The sequence below is a fragment of the Acanthochromis polyacanthus genome, chromosome 23 (assembly GCF_021347895.1).
Source record: "Acanthochromis polyacanthus isolate Apoly-LR-REF ecotype Palm Island chromosome 23, KAUST_Apoly_ChrSc, whole genome shotgun sequence".
In the NCBI taxonomy this organism is placed as follows: Eukaryota; Metazoa; Chordata; class Actinopteri; family Pomacentridae; genus Acanthochromis; species Acanthochromis polyacanthus.
This window is the reverse complement of record NC_067135.1, coordinates 1,641,354-1,655,105: the sequence shown is the minus strand read 5'-3', so window position 1 is coordinate 1,655,105 and position 13,752 is coordinate 1,641,354. Positions and strand designations below refer to the sequence as shown.

General features: G+C 42.3%; 1 protein-coding gene across 1 annotated transcript in view; it reads left to right on the top strand.

The window, feature by feature from the left end:
* The first annotated feature begins 6,351 nt into the window (after nucleotides 1-6,351).
* The window catches only part of LOC110967698 (cytochrome P450 26B1), a 44,530-nt gene continuing 37,129 nt past the window's right edge, over nucleotides 6,352-13,752 (top strand). Inside the window, exon 1 of the mRNA XM_022217383.2 lies at nucleotides 6,352-7,593. Coding sequence (XP_022073075.1) covers nucleotides 7,390-7,593 — 204 coding nt within the window. The 5' untranslated portion in view covers nucleotides 6,352-7,389. The remainder of the gene's footprint in view (nucleotides 7,594-13,752) is intronic.

The following is a 13,752-nucleotide window of genomic DNA, read 5'->3' as shown; positions in this document are numbered from 1 at the left end:
GACTCATTTAAAGTGATTTTTAAGTCATTTTAGACAAGTTTGAATCATTTTAAGTAATTTTTGTAAACATTTCAGTCAAATTTGAGACATTTGAAACAACTTTTGAGTCATTTTAAAGATTTTCTTTAGTCACTTTGGACAGATTTATATCATTTTGGACAAAGTTTGAGTCATTTTAAACGGTTTGTGAGTAATTTTGAACAGGTTTGAGTCAGTTTAAGTGATTTTTGGCTAATTTTAGACAAATCTAAGTCATTTTAAAGATTGTTTTAGTCACTTTAGACAGTTCTGAATCATTCTGGATAAGTTTGGATCCTTTCCCGTCTTTCCTTTCCTCTCTCTTCTCCTTCCTCTCCTTCTCTCTAAGCCCCGTAAAGCCAAAGTTAAACACCTCGGCTGTGAAAGGTTGCTCCAGGGTCACAGGAAACTGAAAATATGTTCACTTGCAGCACATCATCATTCACACACGGTGTTTTTCTGTCCACGCCGACACTCCGGCCATCTCCACGGAGGCTAACCGAGGTGAGCGTTAAGCGTTAAAAGCTTAGACGGACACGGCGGTGGAATGTAAAGATAAACGCCTGTGCTTACACAATGAAACACACCAGAGCGGTAATTATCTCAGTTACACACATGACGGCGTTAACGGGCTGAGCGCCGCCTAATCGGCCCATCCAGGGGAAACTTTAGCCAGGAGGTCAGGGCTTGTAATGGAGCAGATGAGGTCAGCGACGGGCGTTCAGGAGTGACTCGACTCCAATCTGAGCCGTGAATCTGTTCAATCTGTGAATCAGAGCTGCTCCATCTGCTGCATCTAAACTCCCACATGAGTGTTTCTCTTCTTAAGAAAGGAAAACCTTGAAGGAAGTAAACAACAGCAGTCTGACGGAGCTGAAGATTTCATCATATTACTGTTAGACACATCAATGCCTGGAGAACACATTACACAACATAAAACAGGAAATACTAAATACTGGTATTACTGGTACCTTAAACCTGCTGCTGCTCCAAGAAACACATTTAGATTAAAGGACTTAAAGTTTGTTGGATCGTTGAAAATCTAAAACAAAACGTTTAAGCTTTGGTGGTACTGTGTCCCCAGACAGTCTTTGTAGATGTATATCTATGGATGGATCCATATTTCTACTAAAACACAGTCTCTGGTCCACATGTCTCCACCTGTTGAGGCTCTAACATCAGTAGAATCTGATGTGTGGAAAACTTAACCAGACAAGGTTCCAGTTCCAGGTCACAAAATGTCTCGGAATTGTCTTGCATAACTTGAAATATGTCAGAAATGCCTCAATAATCTGTGAAAAAGATTTGAAAATGCTCAAAATCAAACCAAAAAATGTCTTAAAATGACTGAAAAATGTCCAAAATCTGTTCTAAATCTGTTCCATTTTGAAGGACCAGTCATCACAAATGTGTCCTCTGTTGGATCCATTCAATCATTCTGATCTGCTATTGATATTGAACCCTGAAAATGTTTTTTTTATTTGTTTTTAGGGTAAACATTAATCGGTGATGATGAATTCTGGCATTTCTGTTTGCTTGCTTCAGTTTTTCTACATGCAGCTGAACTCTTTTTGGTAGCAGATATGTGATCTATCATGAATTCAACTGTTCTGCAGCAAAGTGAGATGAAACCAGAGAGGCCACAGATTGCAGTAAAGAACAAACTGCAATCTGTCCATTCAGCGTTTGTCTTTAAAAACACATGAAATCTGTCAGCGGCATTTTTCTGAGCTATTATGGTTTGTTTAGCGCTGCCAACGGGCCGATATTACATCACAAACGTACCCACAATCACAGCAAGGCATTCCTGCGTGGGTATTAGTGATATAATGCACGATGCTAACCGAAACAAACATGCAATTCCAGATAATAAGAGAGGATGGCATGTGGTGGAGCTGCCCGAGGGCTCCGACCGACGCTGAATGGATGAGACGAGAAGAAAAGCCTCATTTAGACGAAGCCCTCACAGATAAACGCTGAGCTCAGACTCTGTGCTGTGTTTCTGTCTTTGTTGAGTCATAACACACAGCGATGATGCTATCCATGCCGCTAACACTCCCCACACCTAAAGTTAGCTCTCAAGGAGCTGATTCAATGCTTTCCAATCCTGTGTGGGCTGAGCTGGTCAAAAGTTTACCGTGAGGTCAAGTTTCAGGCTTTTATTGAGTCAATTAGTGTCTACAGTCAGGAGAGCAGCGTAATCAGAAACTCAAGCTCTTTTATGATGACACAATATTCCAATGCAAAGCCCAAAGTTAAAGGGTCAGTTCAGTTAGCAGCATCTCACAGTTTGTTATTTGGGAGCTAAAAGGAAGTTTTGTCAAATATTTTGGCGGAATTTGTAGATTTTCATCTTTAGAACAACATCTTAGTCATTATCAGGGTTCAAACCGCCAGAAACAAAACTTCTACATGCTTGAAACATGGTGAAGACACAGACCAGCAGATCAGAAGGACTTAATGGATCCAACAGGGGACACTTATTCAATAATTGGACCTTCAAAATGGAAAGAAGTGCAAAAGTCATCAACTAAGAGTGGTGTCTTGACCCCAGAAAGTTCCTCTAAGTATATGTATATATGGATGTATTTTTATTTCCTGTAAAAATACAGCCTTTGATCAACATTTCAACAACATGAAGCAGTCTGTAACTTTGAACATATAACACCAACATCTCGACCTCTACGAACACCTCGACCTCTATGAACACCTAGACCTCTATGAACACCTAGACCTCTATGAACACCTAGACCTCTACGAACATCTAGACCTCTACGAACACCTAGACCTCTACGAACACCTAGACCTCTACGAACACCTAGACCTCTACGAACACCTAGACCTCTACGAACACCTAGACCTCTACGAACATCTAGACCTCTACGAACACCTAGACCTCTACGAACACCTAGACCTCTACGAACACCTAGACCTCTACGAACACCTAGACCTCTACGAACACCTAGACCTCTACGAACACCTAGACCTCTACGAACATCTAGACCTCTACGAACATCTAGACCTCTATGAACACCTAGACCTCTACGAACATCTAGACCTCTACGAACACCTAGACCTCTACGAACACCTAGACCTCTACGAACATCTAGACCTCTACGAACATCTAGACCTCTATGAACATCTAGACCTCTACGAACTCCAGGTTCTGATTCCTACCAGTGAGTCCACATCAACATTTAGTCTAAACATCTAAAAACTGGAACCTTGTCCGGTCCAACTTTACCCATCAGGTTCTACTGATGTTAGAGCCTCAAAAGTTGGTGAAATGTGGACCAAAGACTGTATTTTAGTGGAAATATGGATCCATCCATTTATATACACTTACAGGAACTTTATGTGGACACAATACCAGCTTAGGTTTACACATTTTGCACTTTTTTCTATTTTCAAGTTCCAATAAAAAAAGATTAGTCCTCTTGTGGATCCATTCCATCATCATGATCTACTGCAAATCATTCTGTGTCTTCAACACATTTCATCACTGTGAAAGTTTTATTTCTGGAGATATTAAACCCGGGCTGCACAGTGGAGTAAGGGTTAGCACTTTCGTCTTGCAGCAAGAAGATCCCCAGTTCAAATGGGGTGGGCCTGGGGTTCTCCCTGTGCATGCGTGGGTTTTCTCCGGGTACTCCGGCTTCCTCCCACAGTCCAAAAACATGCTGAGGTTAATTGGTTACTCTAAATTGTCCGTAGGTGTGAATGTGAGTGTGATTGTGTGTCTGTATATGTAGCCCTGTGACAGACTGGTGACCTGTCCAGGGTGTCCCCTGCCTTCACCTGAGTCAGCTGGGATAGACTCCAGCACCCCCCATGACCCTAGTGAGGATAAAGCGGTGGATAGAGAATGGATGGATGGATATTAAACCCTGAAAATGGCTTTACAGGTGTGATGTTTTTGAAAATGTTCAAATACAAAAATTCCCCTACACCTGACCTGATAGTTTCTGAGGTTGTTTAATGGGTTGGTTTCAAGGTCACGGTTTTTGCATAATGTGTGGCTGTTGTTATGTAAGACTGTAAATGTGGTGGATTACAGCTTCAGGTTGTTTTTCTGGAGGATTTACATATTTACACAGATCACGTTACATACAGTAATCCATCCGTCACTGGCATGTTAGCCGGGATAAACATTTAAACATGCATCTCCTATGGATCAACAGTCCCTGAAAAATGCTATTTGTATTGGATTGGATCATGATATGGGCACAACTACACTCTTAGAAACTTGACTGTAAACTTTAAAATAGTTAAATGTTACAAATATTTAATTATTTTAAAATAGTTAAATATTTAAAATGCCTTAACATTCTGTGAAAATGATTAAAATTAAACCAAAAAATGTCGTAAAATGATTTTAAAATATCCAAAATCTGTCCTAGAATGACTGAAAATGGTAAACAAGTGCACAATTTTTAATCAAGGTTAGTATTGTGTCCCCATAAAGCTCCTGTAAGTGTCTATAAATGGATGGATCCATGTTTCTACTAAAATCCAGTCTTTGGTCCACATTTCTCCAACTGGCTCTAACATCAGTAGAATCTGATGGTTAAAGTTTGACCAGACAAGGTTCCACACAATTCACTAATGTAGATAAAAACCTGTTTAAATGCCAACATTATTTTGATGTTTGACAGAATAATGTTGCAACAACTTGTGATTATTTAAAAATCTAATGAAAACTATGTTTGATTGTCGATCAACATTCCTGTAACTCGCTGTAGTTTGTTGGTTGAACATAATTTCATGTCAGTGAAATTTCATGTGTTCCAAGATATGAGTGTTTGAACTCAGGGAGGCACAAAACTACCTTCAATCTGTTCACATGTCAAAGAGAACAGATATCCTCCATAACTCCGACACACCTTCTTTCTTTCCTGTCATTCATCCTCATCCTCTTTCTGAGCAGCTGCCGTGTGATTCTCCTCCGCTAGGCGGCAGCATTGAGCCGCTGTCTGAGTGTGAGGAGAGACTTAAAACTCCTCGTGAGACTGAGCTCTACGATGGGATGTAAATATGGAGAGGAGGGGGATGAAGATTTGAGAAGATGAGAAAGAAAAGCTTCAGTATCCATGAAAAAGAGGCTGAAGAAAAGAAAACTAAACAATGACAAAGAGGATAAGAAATAGCTAAAGATGAATCTGTGAAAGAGGACTGAAGAGCACTTGCTCCACAAATGGGAAGAAGCTGCAGCTCTGGTCAGGGTCTCCACTCTGTTACGTAAAGGCCAGAAACATCCCCGATCACAGAGGACCTAATTGAAGCCACTTATTTTCTTTGGAGCCTCCTGCACCTCATTGATCCGACGCTTTTCCAAAGACATGAGAGGCTGAGGGGAGGAGCTGACTCTGTGACCTGAAGGACAATTAAGTTTGAATCACTTTTATTCAGAAGAAATTAGAGGAGAGCAACGGGGAAAACTGTGTGGGTGATGATGAGAAGACCTGATAAACTGTGAAAGAAAGAAAGAAAGAAAGAAGGAAAGAAAGAAAGAAAGAAAGAAAGAAAGAAAGAAAGAAAGAAGGAAAGTCTCCCCTCTCATTTCTCTAAAGAATGAACAGAGGAGCTGGAAAAAAAACTGATTGGTAAAAAGAGCAAAAGAAAATGAATGAGGGAGAAAAAACATGCATCTGAATGATCCAGACTCTGCTGGAGTCTCCAGGAGTGTATGTGAATAAAGGAGGGATAAATGGCTAAAATAAACCATAAGCCAGCATGTTCACACCTTTAGACTATTTGTTGATGCATACAATGAACATTTGAGTGCAGAACAGATAGTAACAACCAGAAAATACGCACCAAAGACCGTGCGTAAAAGCGCTTCACTTCCACTTTTACGCACGGACTTAGAGCGCACCTCCAAGTGAACCAGGGTGACTTTTACTATTTTTCTACGATTAATTTCGAGTCTGCTGCTCGTACCAGTCGGCATAAATGACGCGACATCAATTCAGCCTGCAGGTGACTGGACCGGGAGTGCGCACGTCCTGCACGGAGACAGAAAAGTAGCTGCGCCTCCGTTCCTCCCTCTCCCTCACTGGCGCCCTGCCAGCTCCAGCACGCTCCGAGCCTCCTCTCCTCTTGCGCCGCTTGCCGCTCACTTTACACCACCCCCCTCCTCCAGAGAGGGAGGAGGAGGAGAGAAGGTGGAGCAGAGGGGAGGGAAGAGGGGAGGGGAGTCTCCGAGCCGCTGTAGCCGGCGAGGAGTGGTGGGGTGGTGTAGGAGGGGGGCGACGGGAGCCCTTGGCCGCCTATTCGCCTTCCAGTTGCCTCCGCACTATATAAACACTCATTGGTGCCTCTGGCTGGACGCACACACACTCTTTATGCACGCACACGTGTGCGAGCGCGCGCGCGCGCACACACACACACACACACACACACACACACACACACACACACACACACACACACACACACACACACACACACACACACACACAGGGTGAGGGAGTTTCGGCAGCCAGAGAGAGAGAGAGAGAGAGAGAGAGGGAGAGAGAGAGAGAGAGAGAGAGAGAAGCCCAGAAACAGAAAGGTACACAGAAGAGAAGAGTGGACGACAGAAAGTAAGAGAAGCAGAAAGAGGACGGTGGCTCCAGAGCATCTCCAGCTTCACTCCTCACGGATCTTAAACACTTCACATCCCTGCTGCTGGCTCCAGAGAATTAAAACTTTTCAGTTTTCTCTCACTTTTCTGTTTTTTTTTCTGGTTGGAGTTGACACACAGACGTGATTCCTGGAAGAGTTTTCCTTCACTTTCCCCCTAAAGTCTTTCCATCCATCGAGAAGTTTTTAAAAAGTGAAGCTCCAGAGCTCCGCTTCACTTTTTCCACGTGTTTGACAGAAAAACACTGAAATTTTTGCTCGCGTTCAACTTCAAGTCAGTGAGCCAAAAACTGAGACTAAAGATGAGATTTCAAACATCAGGACAGTCCCCAGCCACGCGTGATTCTCGTCCTGAGTGTTTAAATAATTAAAGCTGAGCGACTCTTTCATGGTTTCACTGTGAAGCTGACAGAGTCTGGAAGTGCAGCTCACCTGTAGCATCTCCTCCTCATCCTTCTGTCCGAGGCGCCGCTGTGATTCTGAGACAGAGATGCAAACTATCTGAGAGGGAAAACTCCGCACAGTTCATTCATTCCGTGAACACAACCGCCTCTTGTCACTTTGGGTGCGTAAAGGAGCGCTGCACTTTTACGCAAAAAACCCAACAACAAACAAATAAACTTTACATCCAGCTATTAAATACACCTCCCCGGGGATCCACATCTGCAACTTTTTGTCACAAATCTGCAGCTTAAACTCGACTTTGAGCAGATTTTTGGAGCTCCAGAGGGGCCGCTCTCCATCACTATGCTGTTCGACAGCTTCGACCTGGTCTCGGCTCTGGCCACTCTGGCCGCCTGCCTGGTGTCCATGGCGCTGCTGCTCGCCGTCTCCCAGCAGCTGTGGCAGCTCCGGTGGACGGCCACCAGGGACAAAAACTGCAAGCTGCCGATGCCCAAAGGATCCATGGGCTTCCCGTTCATCGGTGAGACCTGCCACTGGCTCCTGCAGGTAAGCGCGTAAAACTCGGGGGCGGGGAGGGGACGGAGTGCGGGTGAGTCGAAACTCTCTGCATCCATGTGCATTCAAATCACTTCGAATCTTGTTGACCTGACAGACTTTATGAGGCATTGACTTCACCATGAATATTTTAACCGTCAGTGATGCACTTTTTGTCCAGAGGCTAAAACACGCTCCGGTTGAGACTACTCTCACTGATTTTCTGGCTTCAGTTACATCTTTAATCAATATTCTGATGCGCAGAGTTGAATCTCCTCCTGAAGTCTTATCTCAGACATCTCTCTCTATTTTGTTTTTTGAGTCACTCTGTTCTCCTGCGCGCCTCCGAGAGCGCATCAAACACTTTCTCTCGTTTTTTTTATTAGTTTACAGCCCCTCTATCTGTCTCCACTGCGGCTCCAGATCAGCTTTTTTGTGTCTCCGTATCTCGAGCTGATCAGTGGATCGATCAGTTGGTGCCCAAGTGCAGCAGCAGCAGCTTCTGACTGCGCGCCAGTGGCAGGAATGTGTTTGGTGACGATGGGGAGGTTCTGGATCAGACGGGGCAGTTTAACGGGGTTACAGCGGGGCCACGGTGCTCCTCTCCACGGACTCTCTGCTGCTGCTGCTCCCTCCTCTTGGCTGCATCCACAAAACTTCCCAGCGTGCTGCATGTTTAAGAAATCATTCAATAAGAGAAATTCCTCTTCCAGCAGGTTGACTGACAGGACTGAAAAAAAAAATCACTCAAAGGGTCCAGAAAATCTCAAATCCACCGATTTAGATCAACTTTTAAAGTTTAAAAATTACCAATAAATTCAAATTCTCCAACGTAAAGCCAAATTCAAGTTTAGGTAACTTCATGGAATTAACAGCCAACTCTTTAACTGAACATGCCTGCTAATTAAAATACATGTGATCGTACTGGAAATGTTTGTGGGCTGAACATAATTTCATTAGATGTCGTCTCAGCTCAAACAGACTGATGCAAACTGGAGTTTTTTTGGTAGATAAGCCAAACATTCTTGAATTTTTTGCCCAAAATGACTTGAAACTGGTCCAAAACTACATATGAATGTGTAATTTAAACTCACATTTCTGCATTTGCTGCCTTCAGGGTTCCCAGTTGGCTCAACCCAAATCCTGATAAAACTAATTATCCAACATGTTCAATGAATAAATGATTCTACTCTTAATGGCATCGTCAGTTTCTGTAATCTGGTCCTTCTGTTGGTTCCACTGCTCAGGACTCACTCAGAAACCTCCTTTCTCCCGGCTAATCCTAACCTTAACCCAAAGCACACACTAAAAATGACATCAAGAATTTAAAGTTTGCATTGATCTTATTAAACTTCTAATGAATTATATTCAACCAACTGAGTTAAAGTTCATCCAGAATGACTGAACACGACCCTAACCACACTCTAAAAACATCTTGTTTCAAACATGACTTCTTCATGACGTCGATGAGTAACATCCTGCAGCTCTTATTGATTATTTATTGGAGAAATTCTTTGCCTCGAATACTGAGATTGTTCTGTGACTTTTGGCTGCATTGGATCAAAATATGATTAATGAATCAGCAGCAGAGCGAGTCGGAGGCTGCAGGAGGCATAAAGAGGCGGCAGAGGGGGAGATCAGGGGGAGAATCGGGTGAGGCTCAGCGAGCGGAGGCACGTTGGCCGCGTGCGGGGCTTGAACTCGCGGTGCTCCTCTCGGTTACATCTGACACCGAGCGAGACGCGTTCCCGGAATGCAACCGAGGACGCCGGCCAAGTTTATGGTGAGGAGGGGGAAGAGGAACGTCAGTCAGGATGAGGGAGTCTGTACTTATGAGGACCAGAGCTGCTTCTGCAGAGGAGGGTCACCAAACGTCCTCATTTATGTCCTGTTGTTTCTATGAAGTGATGAAAAAGTCCTGGATTTCAATGAACTAAAACTAACAAACATTTTTTATTAGACATTATTTCTATCATTATTTCATTTGTTATTTTTGAAACTTACTGAGTAACCTCTATCTGAATTTGTCTTTGGCTATAGATAGCATTTGGTAATAGAACAGTTTTCTATCGATACGGAGCAGGCATACTTAAAATGGACTGAAATTATGAGGCATCTTTGAGTAAATTTTGAGTAGATTTGAGTATGTGATGGACCTTAGAGTTAAAATGCTGTTTTATGTCTCAGCTACACTTCAGAGGTACTAAGAAAGTCTGAGAAAAGATGAAAGAAAGCCAGAAATGAAGCAACAAGTGTTGGATTTTTACACCAAAACGGTCTCATTTTAAAGAAAAATAAGAACTTTGATGTCAAATAAATGAGAAAACACCAAAGAACTGTCAGAACTGCAGCAGCACATGAACACTAATCGGTCTGGTTTCTCCTCTAACAACAAATACAAGCTTTTTCTCTCCAAGGAGAGTTTTAAATGTCCGCAGGGGGTTTGGGCCACATGGGGGCAGCAGAAACAAGCCAAGAACAGCATTGACGCTAATTAATATTGATCAGTTTGAACACATGCAACAATATTTTCATTCATTTGAAGTTGCGTTTTTGGCCACCGAGTTCAATTTTCACTCGTTTTTAGCTCCAGTTTTGGTCACCACCAGCTCCATTTGTTCTCCACTTAGTCGTTAACTGGGTCGGATGATGGATTTTTACAGATTTTTTTTGCAGGAACAAGTTAAAGATTGGGCTGAAACTTGCTAATAAGTGTCCAGCTGGAAGCTCTGAGCCTCTGCAGGCACGTTTAGAACTAAGACTTTAATGGAAGCATCTCACAGATCAAGATTGGGGTCAATTAAGACTTTCTTTGGAAAGAATTTTCCAAATGTTGTTGACAGTAACAGTTTCATACATGGTTTTATGCCATTAGGCTTATTCTGTGCCCAGTTGTGCACTTTTTTTACGATAATTGTGTGCTGCAAAAGGGCTGCAACTAACGATTATTTTGATAATCAATTAATTGGTTGATTATTTTTTTCAGATTAATCGATTAAACGGTTTATTCACTTACATTTTCGTTTTGCTTTATTTTCCAATGTAAAATATTAATAAAGGGCCTATATCATTCAACGTACATTTTAAGAGCTTTTAACCATGTTACAATGTCCTAAATTCTTCAAAAACCTATCCAGACTTGGATTTTAGTATGTCTCAATTAGCAGCAATCAAACACTGACTCATCAACACACACATACTCATACAACCATCCAACGTCACAAGATCTGACATGAAGTTTCACCAAGGCAACATTTCTACTTTAAAAACATCTTTAGTAGCAGAAAGCATTTTCTGGGCACCCATGTATTTTAAGCTATACTACAATAATATCACAAGTAAGGGCTCCAAAAGTAGTGGCTATTATTCCAACGACCGATACCAAAACTCATCTGACTACTCAATGATGGTTGTTGTGAGTATCGGTGGGGGTCGTTGAAATGCACAGATGTCACTGAGCCCTCGTGTGCTAATGGTGGTCATTAGCATGAGTCTGCTGAGTCGTTCTTTTGGGGAGTTTTGACAGGACCTGATTGTAAATTGGCGAAAGATGATGTCGCAGACCACCCCCCCTTTCAGAGATGGATTCTCTACTTTGACATGGATGGCTTCTTTCATGTCATTGGATTGATTTAAACAACTTTGGATATTAGTCTAATGACTGAATCATGAACTTTGCATTGCAGTGCAAAAATGTTAGCATGTCCACATGCTCTGGGCTAAGGCTAGCTCTCTTTTTAGAGGCTATATTCCCTGCTGCAGAAAACAGCCACTCTGCTGGTGTAGTAGTGCTTGGTATACAGAGGTAGGACTTTGCTCACCTTGACAAAAAGGGGTACTTCACCTCATTTGACTTCCACCACCGTAACGGATTTTCTGCCTTGAAAAGTGGCTTCTCACCGAAGTATGTGAGGACCTCCTGTCAGACTTTCCCAGTGAGTACACAGCCGCTGAGTGTGAGTCTATGACGCTGAGTCAACATCACGTGACCTAAAGCAAGGCAACCCATTGGTTGTTTGCTTCTTCTCCTGCAGTTCTGGTTGTGTAAAACCTACACTGGCTCATTACTGCCCCACCTGGTCACCGCGATTACAGGCTGGCTTAAAATATGCGTGAAACATGCCGCTTACGGTAAAAATAGACTTATTAACCAACTAATCGATGACCAAAATAGTTGACAACTATTTTAATAATCAATTTTAATCGATTAAATCGATTAATTGTTTCAGCTCTACAGTAGATCTTTTGGTATTTTACACCAAAATGGTCTAAATTTGGAGTAGAATAAGAACTCTGATGTCAAATAAATCAGAAAATATCAAAGAATTGTCAAAAATTGTTCAGATCCAGACCAGTGCATGAACGCTAATCCGTCCAGTTGCTCTTCTTTAACAACAAATACAAACTTTTTCTGTCCAAACAGGGTTTTAAATGTCCACAGTAGAATCATCAGATTGGTTGTTTTGGAAATGTTCCATTTCTTTTTAGGGCTTGAGCGACATTTTCATTCGCTGTTGCATTTTTGGCTACCAAATTGAATTTCACTCATTTTTGGCTCCATTTTTGATCTCCACCAGTTCCATTTAAGTCGATTAAGATTTTTTTGAGAAGAATTTTCCGTTTCATACATGGTTAATGCCTCTTGTGCTTATTCTGTCCACTTTTTAAATATTATCATGCTGCTTGTAGTCGCACAGAGCTGCAAAAGGCGACCTCGTATGTTATTTTTAGGCTTTGTTTTGTTTTGTTTTTTTACAGAAAATGACATTTTGAGAGGCTGAAGTTGTGGTCTGATCAGCTAAACAATGAGCTGAAGCTCACTATAAAGGATTATTGTACAGCAGAGTGTTTGTATTCGCGAACAAGAGGCAGTTTTGTAGGAATATGTCCTGAGGTAACAGTAGGAGCATCAGATTTCTCTGGCTTCAAACCAACGGCTTCCAGACGGGTCGCTTTTTCTTTTTCCCCTGAACGTCTCCCACATAAACAGTGTCTATATGTATGTGTTCATACGGTATATTTTTACCTCGACACACGCAGCAGACGCACATTTGTGTGACGGATCCATTTTAAAGCGATCTGCAGTTAGAAACAGTTTTACGGCGGCGCTGCCAGAGAGCTGTCTGCTCTCATTAGGAGCTCCGGCTCTGTGGAGGGATGGTGCCAAGCTGGAGTGCTACTGAGCGCGCTCACACGTGCACAGAATGAGCACCCACACCGCACAGTTTTGTGTATACCGACGTACACGTGCACGCTTCATATATACAGATGGAGACCCAGAAGCATGTAAGAGTCAGATTTGTATATAAATGTTCGAAAAAACTGTTTTTGAAAAAAAGAAACTCAAAATATTCACATTAAGATGCCTAAAAACACACCATTTTTGCTATTTTTTCCATTTTTTGTTTGCATTTCATTTAGAAACACATTTATAAGAAACATAAGGGTTAAAATATCACAGAGGATTCATCAGATTTGATGAATTCTTTAATTTTTAGCACGGCTGACTTTCTGGGTGATTCTGCAAACTTTGGAAAACTGCAGCTGTTGCCTGCCGCTGCCATCGGGGGTCGCCAGTGAGCCCAGAAATCAATTTTAACGTAAAGATGTACTTTTGAAAATTTAAGAACGTTAGTGCGCGCTGTTAGTATCGTGTTCGTTCAGGGAATTCTGGGTAATGAAGTCCGTTAAGCTTTTGAAAAACTACCTTCGAGCCTGACAAATCGTAATGTTTGATGTTTGAGATGTTCGATGATGCACACACACACAGACACACAGACACACACACACACACACACACTACAAATGCACAACTCTGCTACAAACGTGCAGACAGACTGAATCTGGGTCAGATCAGAGGAAATGAACACGGGGCACAGACTGTAAAGTGCGTTTGTGCGACTTCAGTTTGTGAATGAGTCAGACAGAACACACACACACACACACACACACACAAAAGAGAGTAGATTTTTGCAAATGTTATCACCGATTGTTTCTGGCTCCTCTAATTGGTCAAACGCTGTATCAACTCATATAAGCATGACATATGCTACACACACACACACACACACACACACACACACACACACACACACACACACACACACACACACGTTTGTTTTTCTATACCGGTGGGGACTTACCATTGACTCCCATTCATATCTAACTCCT